The 20,598-nt window shown below is 30.8% G+C and overlaps 2 protein-coding genes across 6 annotated transcripts; one reads left to right on the forward strand and one right to left on the reverse strand.

Moving 5' to 3' along the window:
* Positions 1–1,439: 1,439 nt before the first annotated feature.
* On the forward strand, positions 1,440–13,036 carry LOC106788518 (homeobox protein PKNOX2-like). Of its 3 annotated transcripts, XM_014751848.1 has the most exons (7): positions 1,440–2,109; positions 8,830–9,238; positions 9,546–9,746; positions 10,084–10,375; positions 10,585–10,716; positions 10,906–11,090; positions 11,175–13,036. In XM_014751848.1, exons 2-7 carry the CDS (start codon positions 8,930–8,932, stop codon positions 11,529–11,531), a joined length of 1,476 nt encoding a protein of 491 aa, XP_014607334.1. In that variant the 5' UTR covers positions 1,440–2,109; positions 8,830–8,929; the 3' UTR covers positions 11,532–13,036. The 3 variants fall into 3 exon arrangements, with proteins under 3 accessions (XP_014607334.1, XP_014607336.1, XP_014607335.1); XM_014751850.1 differs by lacking the exon at positions 10,585–10,716 and having other exon boundaries at positions 1,442–2,109; XM_014751849.1 differs by lacking the exon at positions 10,585–10,716 and having other exon boundaries at positions 1,444–2,109; positions 10,891–11,090.
* Positions 13,037–16,781: 3,745 nt separating this feature from the next.
* LOC106788517 (nicastrin) lies at positions 16,782–20,546 on the reverse strand. Of its 3 annotated transcripts, XM_014751846.1 has the most exons (9): positions 20,437–20,545; positions 20,269–20,362; positions 20,049–20,147; positions 19,632–19,969; positions 19,165–19,552; positions 18,696–19,092; positions 18,185–18,618; positions 17,921–18,113; positions 16,782–17,839 (listed from the first exon to the last, which is right to left on the reverse strand). In XM_014751846.1, the coding sequence occupies exons 2-9, from the start codon at positions 20,321–20,323 to the stop codon at positions 17,821–17,823; spliced, it is 1,923 nt and encodes a 640-aa protein (XP_014607332.1). In that variant the 5' UTR covers positions 20,324–20,362; positions 20,437–20,545; the 3' UTR covers positions 16,782–17,820. The 3 variants fall into 3 exon arrangements, with proteins under 3 accessions (XP_014607332.1, XP_014607333.1, XP_014607330.1); XM_014751847.1 differs by having other exon boundaries at positions 17,908–18,113; positions 20,269–20,546; XM_014751844.1 differs by having other exon boundaries at positions 20,269–20,545.
* Positions 20,547–20,598: the final 52 nt, after the last annotated feature.

Here is a 20,598-nt window from a genome sequence, read left to right on the forward strand (position 1 = left end):
CAATAATATTAATTTTTAACAATTTTTATTATTATTCTTCCTTCTATATTTCTTATTATTATTATTATTTATTAATATTAAAATATATATAATATAATGATAAAAATGATATCTTATATATTATTATTAGAAAACAAAATAAACAATAATGACGTACAACCGCAGGAACAAATTGTACACAAACTCGGAAGATTTGTTCCTAAAACGACAGACGTGTCAGTAATTGCCCGATTTTTGTTTAAATTTATATCCGTAGTATTAACAACACTGTCCTTTTGTTTAGAATCCAATTGGCAATGAACAACGCCGACGACGATGAATAAAAGAAAAAACGATAATACAATCGTTCGAGAATCCATGTTTATCGTCTTAACCGAAAACGGAATCTTCAATCGGCAAAACTACCTAGTTTAAACTGAGATGTAATTCTGTTTCTATCTGCTCGACTATTCTCGTTCTGATAAGAAATAAATGATAAGATATCGTTCGAAGTTATTACTCATCGAGAATGGCCAGGTAAAAAAGTAAAAAGTCAGACGAATAGATAAAGATAGTAATACATTTTTTTTCTCTCTCTTTCTTTCTCAATTTTATTTCATTTTCAAATATTTTCCTGATCGCTATTACAAATATTCTTGATAATTCACTTACTTGATATATTTCTACGAACTTGAGATTAATCGATCGTGTAACGATTAAACAATAATCTAAAAGTGACTCTACAAAATATAACGTCACCTATTCAACGAAATCATTTTACATACATCGATCGTAATTATAACAAAATGCACCCCCCCTATGCAAAGGTATTGTTTTTGTTCCCCCGGGGGCAAAAGTTAAGAAATACAAAATATCTAATCATATCGATCTTTATGCAACGTGTTTACTCTAAAACTCTTATCTAATCTCATCGAAGTATTTTTGTAATTTTAGAATTATGTTGCAATAATGCATAAATGTATTTTCTTATACGAAAAAAAAATACATCAAAGTTCTGTTCCTCAAATAAACAAAATTTACCTTTTAAATACGCAACGCTTAATTTCATTTGATAAATTTGAAAATATCTATAACATTAAAGGATAACTTGACCAATGTATTATCTATTATCCGACTAAAAGATAACAGAACCTTATCTATCAATGATTAATCCTATTGATATCTTATTCAATTCGTATTTTCATAATTCAATCATTTCTACAAAATCTCTGTTTCCCCCTCCCTCCGTGCGTATAAAAATGCGAATGTTAAAAGTTAATAAATAAATAAATAAAAAAGAAAAAGGAGAGGAAAAAAAGTTTCAATTCAAATTTGGCGGTATTGCAAGGGATGCACGCAATGACGTCCGGTTCGAGGTTAGGTTGGGAGAACGGGTGGCGTCATCTGACCGTAAAATTAAGTACTACGGGGGGCTCTCGCGAGGGACCTTCGCGAAAAGTATTGAATCGATGACGTCACAAAAGCCGAGAGAGATATGGTGGAGTAGAGAACGGTGGGGTGTACGACGGTCGCTATGAAAAATGTCCGATTACTTAAATTTATCATCGAGTTGAACGCTGGTAAACATAGCGCACTGATATCATCCCAATACTAGGATCATTTAAACCGGTGTTTGAAGAAATCTGGACGTTAGTGTGCTTGTTGTTTTAACACGTGGACAGAAAAGGATAGGTTGAAAAAGAAAATACATTTATATGTATATGTAATATCTATATGTATATATATATGTGTATATAAAAAGAGGAGGAGGAACAAAAATCAGACGACAAGGGAGATAGAAAGAGAAAGAGTAACAAAAAAAAAGAAAGAAAGAAAGAAAGATAGATAGAAGTGGTCAGCAGCAGTGTGTTCGGTTTGAAGAAGAAACAACTTGCCGAATTTCAATCGGCATGATCCCCTTTTATAAAAAGAGAAAATAAACACAAAGGGAGAAAGAGTGAGAAAGAAAGGAGATAGAAGAAGATAATACATTCGTAATAGAGGGACGAAGGAAGAGTTGAATTGAAGGGAACGAAGAAGAATAAGAAGAATAAGAATAAGAGGAGGAGGATAAAACAGAAAGTGCAGCGTGACCCGTGCAAGAACCAGCTTTGGGAGACTTTGATCACGGTAAGCAAGATACAAAAAAAAAAAAAGGAACGAACGAACGAACGAGAGAAAGAGAGAGAGAGAGAGAGATAATGTGTTCAAAGTATAAAACGCGTTACGAATAATATTTTAATTTTTCTAAATGCATTTCGGCTAAGTCTAACGCGTTCCAATTGGTTATTTAAATTAAGACGAAAAAAAGAAACATGACATTTAATTTCTGGTGACTTTTTTTTTTTTTTAAATGGTTCTCGTTGACCGTTCGACAGAATACTTATGTCGAGTATTTAGTAGTTAGTTGCAGTTGTATATTAGAGGTTAGGTTCGTTTTATTCCTTTCCATCGTTCCTACCGTTCGTCTTTTCTTCCATCCTTCGACACCAGGTATGGGTGCGTGCCGCAGACACTTGCGCTTAATATCAAGGAAAGAAAAAAATAATAAAAAAAAATAAAAAAAAAAAAAAATAAAAAAGGAAAAAATGGTCATTTTTTGTATGCGCATTGCCGTGGCAAAAGTGAACGCCCATTTCTCGGAGTCCAGCGCGCGGCCTGCTTGACAGAATCCGCGGATTGATGCGATCGATATCATCGCATTTTACTCTCCAATCCTTCTCGATGTTCGATTTAATGAGGAGAATAATAATAATAATAATATATGAACCATTCATTAGTTTAAACGATATTTAATTTCAGTTCACGCATACATTTTTTTTCGGAATTATTCTTTTTTTCTTTATTTACCATTAAGAGTTGTCACACACTGATAACCTCACTCTTTTATTTACAATAAATTAGATTAATTTGTTTTTGTTAATATTGTTATGGTCGTATATATTATTTTACAATGCATTCAAGTGTGTTTATATTCATTTATTGAACCATTTTTTTTTAATTGTAATTAATCGATATTTTAAATGAATAGTTCATATATATATATATATATAGGTGAGATTTCTATTCTGGTCCATTCCTCTGTTTAAAACAAGGGGCTTCGATCTAGTTCCTTTTTTTTAGGGATAATTAATACTATAGTAATAATATCATAAATGTTACGAACCGAACTTAATCGATTATGCATTTTACATCTCGATGTTTTGTATATTTTCCATTTATATTTTATTTTCTAAGTTACATCAACGCAATAAGTAAATTATTTCAATATAATGACCCACTCATTATCGATATGCAGCACGCTAATTACGAGCATATATTATCTGTTTTTTCTTATACCTGTAATCGTAGTGTTTGCCTTTTTTTCTTTTTTTTTTTTTTTTTTTTTGTTTGTCTTTCTAGAAATAATAATTCAGAATAAAACGAGCTGTGTGCGTGTGTGTGCTGCACGAGGAAAAATGAATACACGTATGCGCGAGAATGCGTTGATTAAAAGAAAAAAAAAAAGAAACAAAATAAATTCGATTGGACGCGTGGAAATGATCAATACTGTTTTATACTTTGTTGTGTTGTGTTTCGTATGACACGTATATGACGTTGATAATATTTAATTCAATTATTTATTCAAAGATCAAAGATCAGAGAGAAAGGGATATAAATCGAAGTATATTCATGTCAGATGTGACGCAATCGAAAAAATGTAAATATGTTTATAAATATACATACACACACACACACACACACATATATATATATTTAACATTTACCTTTGATCACGTTTATATTAATTGCTACATTTTGATGAGAGCAAATGGTTTTAATCGTATGTTCGTAAATATACACGTATACACAGTTATTTATATTTATATATATATATGTGTGTATGTGTATATATATGTAACATGAGATATTAAGAGACGGGCGTTAATATCGATGATAACATGCGCACATGGTACTCTCGTATCGTGACGAACTGTATTGTACGGACAATCAGTGTAATGAACCGTTGTTGCGATTATCTGTCTCTTCGTGGCAAAAGAAACGCCATAAGCGTTCAAGAGAAATAAGAACACAAAACTATTAAAGAACACTGTATTCTACAAAAGTAGAATTGAAAATTATAATTGAATTTGATCATATAATTTCGATTAAAATCAATTGTCATTAATTGTAATATATATTATATGAAATTAGATTAGATAAAGTTAATTTCTATCTGATATATCACAGATCCCCCCCCAATCGGCATCATATATATATATTTCTATAACAAATATTCTATTAATTATAACAGAGAAATTAATATTAAAATGATAACAATTATTTTCGATTACTTATGATATTAATTAATAATCGTTTGATAATTAAAATAAATTTTTCTATATAATATATTCACACAATTTCCTTTTTTTATTTATTTATTTATTTCTTTTTGTGCACCCGATTAATTTCATTCGTTATTACGGTCTTGACCATTCGCAGACCAGTAGCGGCAACAGTGGTAACGGTAGCCCCTGTACTTTTTGTTACGCCCTCTTTTTCTCTCATCAAAAAATTATCATACTATTCTATTTTTCCCTTGTTTTACGCTCAATCGGGGTTGGGAGGGAAAAAAAAAAGAAAGAATGAAAGTAAAAGATAATAGAAAAGAGGAGGAAATTGGAAACGAATGAGAGTTAAATGCAAAGAAGAAAAAAAAACAACACAGAGTAGTCTACGCCAATGCATTTGTATTCAAATCGGTTGGTAAAGTAGAAAAGTGACAAATTTCACGGTCTGTTATACTAATGCTTTGAACTTGCCGTTTATCGAAAATACCCGAGACTGACAGACAGATCGTATGTCAAGGTGAAATTGGGGTGAAAGGGGGTTGTAAGGGGAAGGTTAGGTAAAACAAGGGTGAAAGGGGACGAGAGAAACAGGTAATGCTCGTTAGTCGAACGTGGGGCGTGTTTTAACACCTACACACCTTTCTATCCTGTGCTTCTTACTCCTCGTATGCATTTATCTTCTGTTAGTATACAAACTATAGTAAACAACAACCGGTTTTATAGTGAAATGCATTTACGACAATTCGCAATCTTTTATATCGCAGTATATTTTTTTTTTTTCGTTTAACAATAGTCTTAGTAACACAAACGGGGAAGAGGTGAAAGGGGAAGGTGGGTTTTGAAGTACCCTATGCACGTGTTCAAATTGTATTTTTTCAAAGGGGATAAAATAAGGGATGAAGAAAAGTTCGGCTTACTTGGAATATTTGAATTTAGTTTTTTCTTCTTTGATTTCGCACCTTTTTCTGTTTTGTTTTCATCGTAAAAATAATACGATAGTCTGAAATCATTTCTAATCACGAATAATCACAGTGATGTTAAAAGGAAAATTATGATAATAAATCGAGAAAATTTTAAAAATTGAATATTCGAATTCTGGATATATATAATTTTAATATTAAGTAATTCATTTTTTTTATTCTTATCTCTTAATTATTACGTGATATATATTGTGTAATTATTCGTAGGAATAAAAACGAACGCGAGATTAAAATTTGAAATGAAAATTATATCGCGAACTTTGATCTTTGTTGTTTTGATTTATTTAACAATAAACGCGTAACACGATCAATCGAATGATCGAATTTCAATTGTAAATTTAAAATAACAAATATAATTATATAAATATCATTTAATCAGTATACGTAATAGAGTTTAAAAAAAAATTGAATTATATATAGATAAGAGACCAATTTAATTCGAAATAAGAAAACACATAAACTGTTGTTAGGTTTAGTGTTAAACGTCTACAGCTGTACTCGAGAAAAAAAAACGTGACAAAAGAAGAAGAAGAGACACCGAGAGGTCTGGTTGAGCCACTTGTGACTTCCCCTAACATATTTTTTTCCCAAAGCCAAAGTATACACCGTTGTGTGTAGTGGTGTATAGTGTAAAAGTACTTGTGAGAAGGGGGGCTCATATTTATAAATGGACATGTATTTAAAAACTTTCACGTGTGCATCTAGTAATATAAATTATATCAATATTTTTTTATAATAATTCGAATTTTTAAACGAATGAAAAAAGAAAGAAGAAGAAATTTTATATTAGCAACAAAATAATTATTATTATATATCATTTGTAATTCTGATTGAAAGATTTGTTTCTTGTAATTTTTTTGTTTTAAGAATACAATAAAAAGAAAAATAGATAAGGAAATGGGCGAGGGAGGAAGTAAATTTCATAAAAAGAGTGTCACGTGGAAGAAACAATCCCTGCCGTCAAGGGGGTAGGGTGGAGGTGGGAGGGGTACCGTTTTCACCGTCAGCGATAATATTTTTAAATGAAAACCACCACCAGCAGCAGCGTGGCGACAGCGGGGACGATAAATATTGGTGCTTTAACGGAAAGAATCGTGTGGTCTCGTGAGAGATATAGGAAATGCAGTTGGGGTAGCCGGTGGGTTGGGGGTTGAGGTGATAGAAACGAGAAGGGGGTGGAGGAAGAAGCGCCACTTGCAAGTAATGGCACCCCCTCCTGTGCTTTAGACACCCAACGTGTGTCCTATTCCCAATCAGACTCGCAATCAAATCCTTTTTTTCTTCTTCTTCTTCTTCTTCTTCTACTCCTTTTTATTCCTTTTTTTTTCCTTCTTCCTTGATATTTTTTGTTAGCCGACCAAAAATAAAAAGAAAAAAATCCTTTTGTTTTCTATTCCTTTCCATATACCTCTTTTTTTTCTTTTTCTTTTCTTTTCTCTTACTTTGGGATGGTACTCAAGGAAATTATTTTTTAATTGTTACCACGAGCTTAGTTTGAAATTTAAATGAAATTTCCCGCCGAGCAAATTAGATCGACCATTCGAGGGCTTGGTGGACAAGGGATAGGGGAAAAAGGGGGTTGGAAGAAATGTGTTCTTATCAACGCGTAAAACTTGAAAGTATTTTACTGATTATTGGCTAATTTAATTATCATTTTTTTTCTCTTTCGATTAACTAAGTGAAAAAGTACGAGGGGGAGAGTAATTTATAATAATAATAATAATATTATATACGAATATAATACCAAAAAAAATTATTTCAAAAACATATTGTTTATACGTTTGTCTTTTTTTTTTTTTAATTTTATTTTGTCATATTTCTCATTGACCATTTACCTCACCCCCAGGTGTATTTTTTAAACTAAATTTTTTCCTGATGAATGTTATAGGAAAGAAAACGGTTTGCTGTGGTGAATGGTTGTTTTGGGGTGGTTGGAAACTAGAACTTTATGATGTATTCTCTCTCTCTCTCTCTCTTTTTTTTTTTGTTTATAATAATAATATACGGGGTGGTTTAATAACTGTTACTACTATTTTTAATATCTCCGTTATTTTTGATTTTATAGGATTATTCAGGATTATATTTTTATCGGAAGAGTAAAATAATGCACAGATATTTGCGAAATAAAATATAATAATCGTGAACAAAAAGATATAGTCCATTTAAAAAACATTAACATTTAACTTTTGAAATGTTTTTTAACTTAAGCCAAACAAAAGGAAATGGCTCATCGAAGTTTGGGTAATTTGGTACAAACATCTTTTTTTCACAAAAATTTATTTAACCAATCATTCTTTTATTCTTATACTATTTAATATTTGTATATTTAGAATAAGAAGAGGAATGAATCGATGGGACAATAAAATTACGTTTAAATTCAAAATCGTATAAACAAAATGATCTCGAGAGAAAAGAAAAAAAAATTTATCCATGGGGATTAAAAATGACGGAGTTATTTGTAATAGTAGTAATGGTTATTTGTATTTCTATATTTGAGATGTAGATAATATTTAAATATTAAAACCACCATATATATATATATACAATATTTATAAGTAAGAGAAAATAGTTTGATAAAAAGTATAAGAATAAGAAGAAAAAGAAAAAGAAAATCGGCATCGTTCCAAAGATCTTTCAGACTCAATCAGAATTCCAATATCCAATCTGCTAAGTTTAAAGGATTGAGAAGATACTCTCTTCTTGCGAGTTTGACTTTTTGCAGAAGTATCGATAGCGGCACCGAACCGAATCGCACCACACCAAACCAAACCAAACCAAACCAAACCACACCATACACCACAGGAGAAAGAGAGAGAAGTATTTTATTTATTCATGCCAAAACGTTGTCTACGAAGGGGTTGGGGGAATTTGAAGAAAATTCAAAAGGGACGTTCGGAATGAAAGCCTTCGGAGCCCCGGTGTCGGTGGCAGTGCTGCTGATGGTGCTGAAGCCGTCTAATGATGACATTTAAATGCAGTGCCGCATCGTTCGGTTCTTCATACCACCGACGACCTCACTCACTCTCTCTTTCTTTCTTTTTCTTTCTCTCACACACCCACACAGATACACTTAAACATATATATATATATGCGTTCTCTTTCTATCCACTATATTCTACCACTTCTTCTCGACCTCCGTTTCCACCTCCAACTCCACCCCTCCACCCACTTTCTCTCTACCACCAGCAAGCAGCCGCTTCTTCTTCTTCTTCTTCTTCTTCTTCCACTTTTGCACGAAGGATCGTGCGAGTTTATGTCGCACTCAAATTAACGATCCTACTTCAATTTTCCTTTATCCTTTATACTTAGACTGATTAAACGTATATATATATTAAGAAGTATTATAATACATAAAAAAGGAACTTTACAATATTCTTATAATATATCTTATATTGATTCGTATATATTCATCAAAATCTACTATCACATATCACGTTTGTTATTTGTCATTATATAAAATGTAACACTTTGTATTATATTTTAAAATTAATTCATCATATTTATTATTATTATTTACTTCTTTTTAATATCTTTTCCAGGATGTGATTGTCTGATGCGAGATAAGCTCGCAATCAAAATTCATCATCAACCAATAAGGATAAAAACCAAGGATGGAGAGTATTAGGGAGGAATGATAGAATGCAAGAGGGTAGCACCGCCGTGGCGCTAGCGATGGTGACTCCTGGTTATGATCAGGACCCTGCGAGTGGGGTTGCCGATTATACGACCCATCAGGACCAGGCCCAATTCGAAGCTGATAAAAGGGCCGTATATAAGCATCCCCTATTCCCCCTTCTCGCGTTACTCTTTGAAAGATGCGAACAAGCGACTCAGAGTTCGGACAACTCGACGTCCGAGAGCTTCAACATGGACATACAAGCTTTTGTGCAGCATCAAGAAAGAGACCGAAAACCTTTTTTAATCAATGACCCGGAAATTGATGGTTTGGTACGTTTATTCAGAACAAAAAGAAAAATACCGTTCATTGGCCAACACGATTGACCCCCGATTGTAGAATTTATTTAAATCTCGAAAGATAATTATAAATAATCTAAATTTCTATGATCATTTTTAAGATGATGTATACAATTTCATATCTTTTCCCTAGTTTTTGTTTTTATTGGAGTCAATCAATTAGGCAAATGAATGGGGGATTCATGCGTATCTCGATGCACGTTCGTTAATATAAATAAATGAATAACTGTTCAAGGAATTTCTTTTGTTTTATAAATATATAATAAAAACACGATTGTAGATGATCAAGGCGATACAAGTGCTGCGAATTCATCTCCTGGAATTGGAAAAGGTACAGGAGTTGTGCAAAGACTTCTGCAACAGATATATAACGTGCCTAAAAGGCAAGATGCAAAGCGAAAATTTGTTACGCAGCGACTACAGTCACCATGGACACGACATGGGTCCGTCCAGTGGCAGCAATGGCAGCAGTCCATTGCAGGTTAGATGTTTTCACTATGCTCAGGGCACCCTTGCCTGTTCCCTTACCTTAGTAGATATCCTTACAATCAGGGGTGTACGAGTATTACCATAATATTCAAATCTGTATGTGTATTTCACAGACAATCATTTGTTCAATGTCTAAAACAATATCAATGATCTCTTTGTACTAACAATTAGTATCCAACTAAATACGTCTATCGTCTCTCTTACGCGTATTAGTTTTATTATTACTATTAATTAAAATATTAAATGTAAATGAATACACGTGCATCCCTTAAAATATAATAGAACCCCGCCCTGCTCTCTGACGGCTAGTTGCGACATATATTTGCCAGGTGCTGTCATCTACAGGCAATGATGTTGAGTCGGGAACTAACGGATTCAGAGTAAGCAGAGGGGATCTGCTACTGGAAAACGTTGGTGCAAATCAAGTAGCCGTACAAGAGGACATTGGAAATGATAGACCTTCCTCGGTTCAATCGACGTCTACCAACCAATGTTCTGTCAGATCTAACAGTCAAGATCATGATGAGCCGGTATCACCTTCTACGGTACATGGAAGTACACCGCTTTCTCAGATCGGTGCTCATCCTTGCACTCCTGCCAACGATATGTATCTTGGTCAAGGTAAATCTACTAATTCTTATTAAATTCTTTTCATACCTCGCTGATAATATATATTTAATTGTATATTTTCTCACCACATATTTTTGGCCCGCAAATAAATCATTCGTTTAGATCTTTTAAGGATGATTGTAAATATTTAGTTATAAATAGCTCTCTTTCATTGCAGTTAAAAATAGTTAAAAAAACAAATTATAAATTAACGTTTATAGATGATATCGACTATGTAAATACTGCTGACAGAATATATTTAGAAGAAGTTGGATACTGGGGTCTTCTAGCACTACAAGAACGGGAAACCGAATATGTGGATGTTGGAGATGCTAATGATGAAAAGTATTTTGGTTAGACATTAATACATATCTTGAATTCTTATTGGGAACCTGATTATTAAAGATTATAATAAAAAAACGAATAGAAAAAGTGGACATAGCATAGCATAATGAATATAAATAATTATTAATATAAATTGTCTCAATATGAATTTTCTATATGTCACAATAATAAATCGTTTTTAGATATTATTGTTGCAGGATCACCACCTTCCCCAGCTCCAAGCGAAGATGAAGAAGAATGCGGCACCGGTACTGTTACCTCAAATCATGGTAGTATTCATGGTAGTAATCATGGAAATGTTAAAAAGGGAAGACAGAAGCGTGGTGTTCTACCTAAACAAGCGACCAGTATCATGCGAACATGGCTCTTTGCACATATAGTTGTAAGTTAATAATAAATATATGAGACGTAAAATGATATAATAAATAATATAATTACAAAAAACATCTCCTTATATATGTTTTAGCATCCTTATCCTACGGAAGACGAGAAACGACAAATAGCGAGTCAGACAAATCTAACATTGCTACAAGTTAATAACTGGTTTATAAATGCGCGCAGACGAATTTTACAACCAATGCTTGATGGTGCTGGTGCTGAAGCTGTATCTCGTGTAGGAAAACGTCATAAGGTATCCAAACATGCGGTACAGCAACAACAAATCCAACAGCAGCAAGCTGGCGGTGGAGGTGGCGGTGGTGGTGGTGGAGGTGGTGGTTGGCAGTCTGAAGAATCAGGAAGTGATTCGGGTTCTAGCGATGGTGAAGGAGGTGCCGATAGATCAAAAGACGGTAACGATAGCGATGAAGATGATCTTCACTGACCTCTGTCGATCACTAATGATACGTCAACAATAACCTCTTTAAGGTACCTTCAAATCCAGTTGCTTATTACAGTATTAAGGTATTCGAGGATAGATTTCGCTTTAACTGTTAAATACGTAATCATTCTCGCGGCAACCAAGGGTACATGAGTAGGGGTTATCACGCTCTCTCTCTCTCTCTCTCCTCTTCTTATCGTCTCCTACCTATGCGTCTATTCTGGGCTCTGGCTTTGTATCTTCCTTTTTATTACTATATTATTAGAAGAAAAAAATGGAAAAAATTTATTCTATTAATCTCTGAAAATATTAATTAAATCCTCCACTCATTACCCAAATGATTGAACGTTTCTATGATTAAAGAAATAGGAACAAACGAATATTTGATATTCCCCTTAAGTACCAGAATGAAAAATCGTGGTCTTCGATGTGTAACTTAATTGAAGTATACTGCGATTTTTTTTCTTTATAGAGAAAAAGAAAGATATGAAATTTTTATTGACTCTTATTGACTTTAATGTCTCTTCTCAGTTTTTTTTTGTGGTAAATTTAGTAATAAGAGTTAAATTATTCTTAGTATTTGTTTTTTTTGTCTTTTTTGTTATTACTTATAGAGTCGTTTTGATTTATGAAATCAATTCTATTTGCAATATAAAATATAAGTAGTACTTCCAAAAAATGGTTAATATATTTTTTGTTGTTTTACAATTTATAATGAAAATTTTCTTTAGTCTGCAATCGATAAAATGTTGTTTCGAAATATGTGCACACTGTTTATTTTACACACATAAAGAAAGAAAGAAAAGAAAAATATTAAAAGACAATGCAGACAATAGATAAAATGCTACGTATAAAATATATAAAGACATATTAAAATCTGTATATATTCATAAAATTTTGTTATTTATTGTAATTTCAATTAAAAATCATCTAATAATTTCACTAAGAACAACAGCAACCACACACAACATCTTCAGATTTGCGAAATATGCCATAATATACTAGCGTTTTTATATTTTTATACTAAAGAAAATTGCTTTCCCAAAAGAAACAAAAAAAAATAAACACAAAAGGTATATATTCTTTGTAAAGTTACGAGTAACTTAAATTATATCATGTTTTTCTAATCTACGTATGATAAAAATAAGAGAGAATAATTAAAAAAAAAAAAAAGAAGGAAAGAAAGAAAGAAAGAATAAGAAGAAGATTAAAGGGCAGTGTCTGAACGAGTAAACAATATTTAATTTTCCTTTTTTTTTTTTACCGCCTGTATTTTAATATCGTTTTTTCTCTCAGCTTCGCGAAAGAAAAAAGGGCTAAAAATTAAATTAGATAAAGGTGTTGAATTTTGATTTTGAATTGGAATATTAAATTACTTCCCCGTGTACACGACATCCGCGCTAGTCTAATATTTGCCGCAAACTAACTAAGTTGTTCCGCTCGTGCAGATATAATTAAAATAGAAAAAAAAAAAAAAAAAAAAAAAAGAAAAAACTGTTGTAAGTTAATGAAAATCATTGTTTTCCGTGCCATCAAGGAGCGTGGTAACTTCTACAATCTTTTATTCTCAGCTCTGCAGTGTCGTGACATAGCAAAGTGCTGTCCCTCCAAGTTAAACAATAATATTAATAATAATTATTAATAACAATAATGAAAATGATGATGATGATGATGATGATGATGAGGATAGTAATATAGTACTAATAATAATAATAATAATAATAATAATATTAATAATAATAATACGATCTATTAGTAACACGATGATAATATAATAATACTTAAAATATATGATGATTATATTTTTAAACTCTAAGTGTCGTCTCTGTGCAACTACCGTCAATTTATAAGACACGGTATTACTGTACATATGAATATGGAACTGTTACTAAGGTTACAAAAAACTGAAGAAAACAAATTATTATTATCTAAAAGAAAAGAAAGAAAGAAAGAAAGAGAAAAAAAAAAGAACGAAATTTTTCTTTTTCAATTAAACAAAGTCCTAAGCGAACGACGACACCCACATGCCATTTGTAGAATATAAGTAAATCTGTACTTTTGCTGTCTACACATGATCATTACGTTTTACGTGAAATATTTATTATATTTACTGGATACAGAGCGTTGGAAATATTTTTTTCTTTATTTCTCATTAAAAAATATTATACTAGTTGAACGTAATAATCTCTTCTGACGTTCCGTCCATCACTTTGTACATTTACAAATACATTTTCTTCCTGGATAATTTAAAAGAAAAAAAAAAAAAAACATATGTAACATAAAACGGTGAGAGATGTTTTTCTCTGAATGAATATTGCAAATGAAAATTAATAATAACTTCCATCTACGAATTATCATTTTTTTTTTTTCTTTGAATAGTTCGACGTATAGAAAATATTTTATTACGTTTTTTTTTTTTTTTTAAATAAATGCACGAATAAAGCTCACAGCTTACACGTAATCACACACTAGTCAGTTGAGTCTAAGAAAAATACGAAAAAATACAATACAAAAAGGGTTCTAAATATCGGACTACTATCCACTTGTACACAGTAAAGTTACATGAAAAAAAAAAAAAAAAAAGAAAAGAAACCTAAAGTCTTGAGTACTTCCTTATGCTTTAATGTACATAGTAGATTTACAGAGTGCTTCCATTAGTAATTTATAAATTACCCTTCAGTGTGTATTTTAAAAAAAAAAAAAGAAAAAAATGTGTACTTGAAGAGATTAAATCTATAAGATTTTTGACTAACTTCGATTGAAAAATTTTTGTCCGATGTATTATTGTTGTAACACTGAGAGATATGCAAAAGAAAAAAAAAGGAAAATAATAACACAGATATGTGCTAACATTATTATATTGTACAATTTAAAAGTCCAGTAAAACGCTATTATCAGTTGAAGACAGCTGACAGTATAGCTCCATATATGTGGTAGTATAAAAAAAAAAAAGAAAAGAAAAGAAAAAAAAAAGAAATTAAATATTAAATAATAATACGCGACAAAAAAAGAGAGAAAAATTATGTAAAGTCGTGGGGGGAGTATGTGGGGTTGTTTGTGGCGGTGATATGTTGTGTACGAATAACGGTGAACGGTGGTTTAACTAGAAATACGATAAAAACTATTAATTGATAAATGATCTATATGCTTAAATTTATTTCAATTTAACACATTTGTCGTCTTTCTCTTCTACGCTATACATTCTTTGCGAATGTTTTGTATTTGTATCTTTTTTTTTTTTTTTTTTAAAAAAGATACATCTAGCAAAATGCTCTATCTAGTTAGGCCGCTGTGTTTCTAAATGACAGCAATAATAATACATGCATGCTCCTGGTAGCATGAGACAAGAGACTAAAAAAGAAAAAAAAGAAAATAAATCGTTGCTTTAATATGTAACATATAAACTACCTTGTACGGAACTATACTGTTTTTTAAAATAATTAGAATTCAGATATAATGTTTAGATTAAGAGGTAGGTTGTAAGGCTGAACCACGTATACGTATGTGCTGCGGCACCAGACGACTGTGATAACTCGGTGGGCGGTGCCCAGCCTCCTACTTCATACTTGTATACTAAAAACTATGAAATACTTACAAACGCGAAATAATAACAAACAAACACAAGTGGGAGAAAAAAAAAAGAAATTCTTTACCGGTATCAAAGAGGTTGAAACTGTTGTGTGCGCGTGCATCGTAAAAAGAAATTAAAAAAAAGAAAAGGAAAGATAAGAAACGTTTAAATAATAATAATAATAATAATAATAATAATAAAAAAGAATAGTCCATATGCACATGAATAAAAATAATTTTTGTATGCACTTGGCATGTTTTTCTATTGTAATCCAAATAAATACTTTTTTCGTCCTTGAGATATATATGAAATTATACATGTGCGTAGAGGAGACAAAGAAAATTGTTCGCATGTGCACACGCACACACACACACACACACATATATGAACTGAAAATAACAAGAAGAGTAAGCCTCATACCCACGTCTCTCTCTGCAGGTTGATTATTGATTATCATGTAATGTGCGAAGTCCTACGTGTGAATTACATTAAATGTAAGATAGGAATGGACCAGAACATATATTATTATTATAGTCTTATAAATTGTTTCTTTTATTGCGAGTGTTTGAAATATCATTTATTTTATTTATTTTTCTTTTTTAATATTTGTTGATGTTTAAAAAAATGTTATTTACTCTTATTATTTTGTTGCTTCGAATTATTAAAAGATTATATATATTAATTTGTTACTTTATTCTTTTTTTTTTTTTTTTTGAATCGATGAATAAGGCAAAAGTTTTTTGTTTTTTTTTTTTTAGCAAGTATTGCTAAAATGTTATATCTTCTTCTTTTTATTCTATTAAAGTTTTATTAATAAAAGAAAAAAAAAAATATATTCTTTCGTAAGTTTTAAAAAAAGAAAAAAAATATTTATTGTCGTCGATATATAAAAAAAATATAATACTTCATTGGGAATAATTATTCGCAAATGAAGAATAAAAAAGAAATATAATCGGTCCATTCCTAACTTCCGCCAAATTTTTCAAACGTAAACTATACGTATTAACATACTTAAAAAAAAAAAAAAAAATGCGCATTAAGAAGCATTATTATCTCTCTCATGTACATCAAAGGCCCTGTTAAATAAGTTGTTTATTGATAATAAATGCCATCACGCTTGCAATACAAATTTTTCCATCTTTGTCGTACCGATAAGTCTCTCGCTGGTCATATTGTTATATTAATAATAAATATAACAAAACGTTTTGTAAAACAAATAATAAATTCCTGCTACATATTTTAGTGTAGTAAATTTAAAAAAAATAAAAAAAAAAAAAGCAAAAAAAAAAAACAAAAAAATAAATAAAAATGATAATAATTGTAGCGATTAAGAAAATTTACGATCAAGTTCTTTCCGTTTTATTATTACATTTGGCTTTTCCACAATTATTAATGCCAAGTAATTGAGCGTACGATATACTTGAAATATGATATTAATCGATTCTGCATAAATTTTGTTCTTATAATTGTCCTCGTCTTGTCTAATTCTTTACCCTTAACATATTCCGCGCGTTTGTGTGTGTGTATTATGTGTTTAATTTTTCTTTTTCTTTTTTTTTTTTTTTTTAAAGATACCATTACGTGTCAGTATTAACTTTTATTTTTAATCATTAATATTATATACTACAAAATATTTGATTTTTGTTTTGTTTTAGTAAAATCAGTTTGGGTACTCCACAAAATTTGTTCTTCTTTTTTTATTATACAACACTATTTGGATGACTGTTTCTCTATAATTTTTTGTTTTGTTTTTCTTCTCTTCTATGTAAAAAATACATTATTCTATTCAATTCTGATTTTTATATAAGTATTTTTAAATTGTACTACACGAAAAGAAGGTATTGTACACAGACCACCCCCCTTTCTTCGACTAAATTTCATTCTCTCTAATATAACCGATGCAAGACTTCATTTGTAACATACAGAAGAAGAAATCTACAGAGGAAAGTATTTGAATAAATTTAACTATAAATTAATTTATATATATATAACCTTATGTGCAAATAAATGCAATATTAAATATATTAAATATAAAAAAAAAAAAGAAATAAGAAACTTTGTAATATTATTCGTTTCTTTAGAAATTAATTGTTACTAATCACGATTAAGTAAATGAATTATCGTAGTTTTTAAAAGTTATTAATAAAAATCTGTAAGCAGGATATTACGACAAAAAGATGCTTGAATCATTACAAATATGACTGCATCTTTCCTCAAAATAATTCATTGACTAAAGATAAAAATCAAAGCGATGCTTGTCTATAATCATTCACAAACAATGTTAGACGTTATTTTCCATAAAAATATACTTTTTTAAATACGAATATTTTGTTTCAACCAAAAGTTTTACCATGAATTATATAATTTTCAGATTGCCTCGTTTTTGAATACGTTGTTCTGAAAATCTATATTCATTGTATTATAGTTTAAAGAAATGATGAAAATATTCTTTAAAACATTTCACCTTATAAATCATACATACACTCATCTCACTTTTTTTTAATGCATCATACATCCCACGTTAACTCAATATTTTAAGATAAATTAATTTTCTTGGTATATATTTTTTTTTAGTGAGGTGAAACCCTAATTTTCTTTTGATACAGACTTAAAAAAATCGTCCGAGGGCGTACCACACATATATGTTTAAAGGCTTGTTACGGGAACATCATCTCTTCGATGATCCAACCTGGTCATTGATATGTGGTCCGCAGCGTATCCCTAGCAATCAACAGCTCGCCTATAAAATGAAACTTTGTCTGTTTTATATCTTAAAAAAATGTATATGCATTTTTAAAATAAACATACATTGTTTTATCACCTGGAATTAAATAATATATCAGCCTTGGAATTAATAAACCACACTAAAATAAAAGATGTGCTAGTCACTATGCTGCCAAGAATCATGCTAAGACGTTCTGTTGCTGCAGAAGGTTTCAAGAACATTCTAACACTTAGCATTTGCCATATAGATTCTGTCCACGTTGAAAATATTCCTGACTTCATATCGTAATCTGTATTAAATAGGATCATTTATATTTATTATTGTATTCATATTCTTATTAAATTAAATTAAAGTACATACCACTGATGATGAATGCTGGGCTTAAAGCTATACTGTAATTTACCGTTGAATTTATACAAATTCCAGTTAAATTATATCCACCCATCCACGCGTGATGATGATCGTAACACGCTGTTTCATTCATTTCTAATATTTCGCCAGTTAACAGAGCCAAAAGTTGACCAGTTAAAATTGTAACGGTATTAGGTACCCTATGTACACTGACGTATAAAGGTAAAATTTGATCGGCCAACTTGGTTCCTGGAGACGATGCTGCGTGAAACAGATTACATTTTGCGCTTTCTAGATAACAAGACAACATTTCAGAGATAATATTTTCGATCCTATTTACATCTCCACTTGGAGCTTTAACACCTGTGACGTTGTAATACAAAGTCTCCGCCAAAGTGACGCTTATATTTGTTAAACTCGACGCAAGATCGTTTGTATCATTTCTAAAATAAAACAAAAAAATAAACGTTAATTATTAGAATGATATATTATTCTGTATATTTATTATAATTTGTAATACCTGTTGAAATTAAGACTCTTGGCATTGTCTAAAATGCTGTTATAATAATTATTGGTAAATTGATCAGGATAATTAGTTATAACGATGGTTGTAAGACTCGGTTCTGTTTCGAGAAAGCTTTGTACAGACGTAGGTGGAACGCTATTACTCAATACTTTAGCTTGTAACCCTTCGGTTAACTGACTTATCATTGTATTAGTCTTATTGTTGCTAACGTGCAAAAATAAATCTCCTTTGGATAATTGACTAAGTTCGATTACAGTTAAAATTTCATTAAGTTTTAAACTAATTCCACCGAGAGCATTAAAATGACCCTCTTTTAGATCATAAACCAATCGACTGGAACCTATATAGTCAAAAGCTTCTCCATTAAGAAGAGTAAAAACAACATTTGTATCTGAAAATAATAAATGATATTATTTCGTTGTTAAATAATTATGCGTGAAGATTCTGAAATAAAGTAACTTACTATTGATATATGGTTTCAAAGAATTCAAATAAGTAGCGGTTGCTAATAATGAAACTATGCCTGTTATTGTACTTAATGCTCCAGGAGATATTCCATCAAACATAGAAGACGCATCTATTCTGGAGGTAACCATAATTACAGAATTGGAATCTGATTTCAATGGTGCTAATGGCCAATGTATATTCCTATCTCCGAGTGGATCACAGAACGATGTAGGATTAATATTCAAATAAAAATCGCTACGTTTTATACACGAATCAGAATTAATAGCCGAAAACATGAATGATTTCATCTCCAATGCGCACAAAGAACGCTCGCTTTGATTTTCAAGATCGTGAGCATTATGATTCCAAAAACAAGACTTTATAGCTTCCAAAAGTGTTTGATTCTGTAGCAATATGAAATTGTTATTATTAGATAAATTTATAAAATATTATAAATAGTTAATATATGTATAAATTAATGACCTCCATATAAAACATGGGAAATGGCCAGTCTTCTAATAGAATGGATGATCCGTGAGGATTCCATGGACGTTTGTCGTTACATTTTTTATAATTTGAATATCTGTTTGGACAAGTATCCTCGGGCGAATAAAAATCTGGATAGTTTTTACTAGTATTTCTTGCCAATAGTACGCCATTGATATTGTTAGTATTTTTCAAACGTAGAAGAATATCTCTGGTAAACATTGAAAATGGTAAGACCGCAGTATATGGGCCTGCAGTTGCTTTAGTTTCCAACCATCTGACGTCGTCTTCTTGTTCTATTAAATGTATTACTCCTACGCTACCAGATCTACTTGCTGCGAGAAGCAAGTACAATAAATATTAAAAAGTTGAAAGCTATTAAAATATTTAATATGATTGTATAGAATTATTTACACGAGCAACCAAATTGATGTGTTCCATTGTGTCTTCGAAAACAACCAGCAGCTCCATCAACTGACATATAAATCATATCCTTGATTCTTTTGGCATTGACTGCAATAATGAATTTTATATATAAACAAATTATTTTAAAAAGAATAACTAATTTGATATACGATTAAAGAAAAATCGTATTTATTTTGTAATAAAAATCGTATAGAAATAAATTGCATACCAATTTGTATTATAACTAATAGAAAAAGATATTTCCACGTAAGATATTTTGCCATTGTTATCACTGAGTACTCCAAACGTCAAAGTAAGAAATTCTAATAGCGTAAATAAAGATAGGTTAGGAATAATGCATCATCTAACACTGATACTGGGATAACGAAGTACTCACTAATTCGAACCCAACACATATAAAATTTCTTATTAAAATTGATATACAAGTGCAATTTCACTCTCGATTTTTTCTAAGTATATATCCCTGAGAATCTTGTAAGTTCCATCTATCGAAAAAACTGAGGTATTAATAACTGCATTATTATCGATCGAGATGCGC

The sequence above is a fragment of the Polistes canadensis genome, unplaced genomic scaffold, assembly GCF_001313835.1.
Source record: "Polistes canadensis isolate GaletaPanama2010 unplaced genomic scaffold, ASM131383v1 scaffold_142, whole genome shotgun sequence".
Lineage (NCBI taxonomy): Eukaryota > Metazoa > Arthropoda > Insecta > Hymenoptera > Vespidae > Polistes > Polistes canadensis.

What these genes read in the sequence shown, in the direction of transcription:
- LOC106788518 (XM_014751848.1), top strand. Translation starts at nt 8,930, where the DNA reads ATGCAAGAGGGTAGCACCGCCGTGGCGCTAGCGATGGTGACTCCTGGT. An exon ending in ATGGCAGCAGTCCATTGCAG is followed by an intron (nt 9,747 to 10,083) that starts GTTAGATGTTTT and finishes TATATTTGCCAG; the next exon opens with GTGCTGTCATCTACAGGCAA. An exon ending in CGATATGTATCTTGGTCAAG is followed by an intron (nt 10,376 to 10,584) that starts GTAAATCTACTA and finishes TAACGTTTATAG; the next exon opens with ATGATATCGACTATGTAAAT.
- LOC106788517 (XM_014751846.1), bottom strand. Translation starts at nt 20,323, where the DNA reads ATGGCAAAATATCTTACGTGGAAATATCTTTTTCTATTAGTTATAATA. An exon ending in ATTAGTTATAATACAAATTG is followed by an intron (nt 20,148 to 20,268) that starts GTATGCAATTTA and finishes TCATTATTGCAG; the next exon opens with TCAATGCCAAAAGAATCAAG. An exon ending in ACATCAATTTGGTTGCTCGT is followed by an intron (nt 19,970 to 20,048) that starts GTAAATAATTCT and finishes TGCTTCTCGCAG; the next exon opens with CAAGTAGATCTGGTAGCGTA.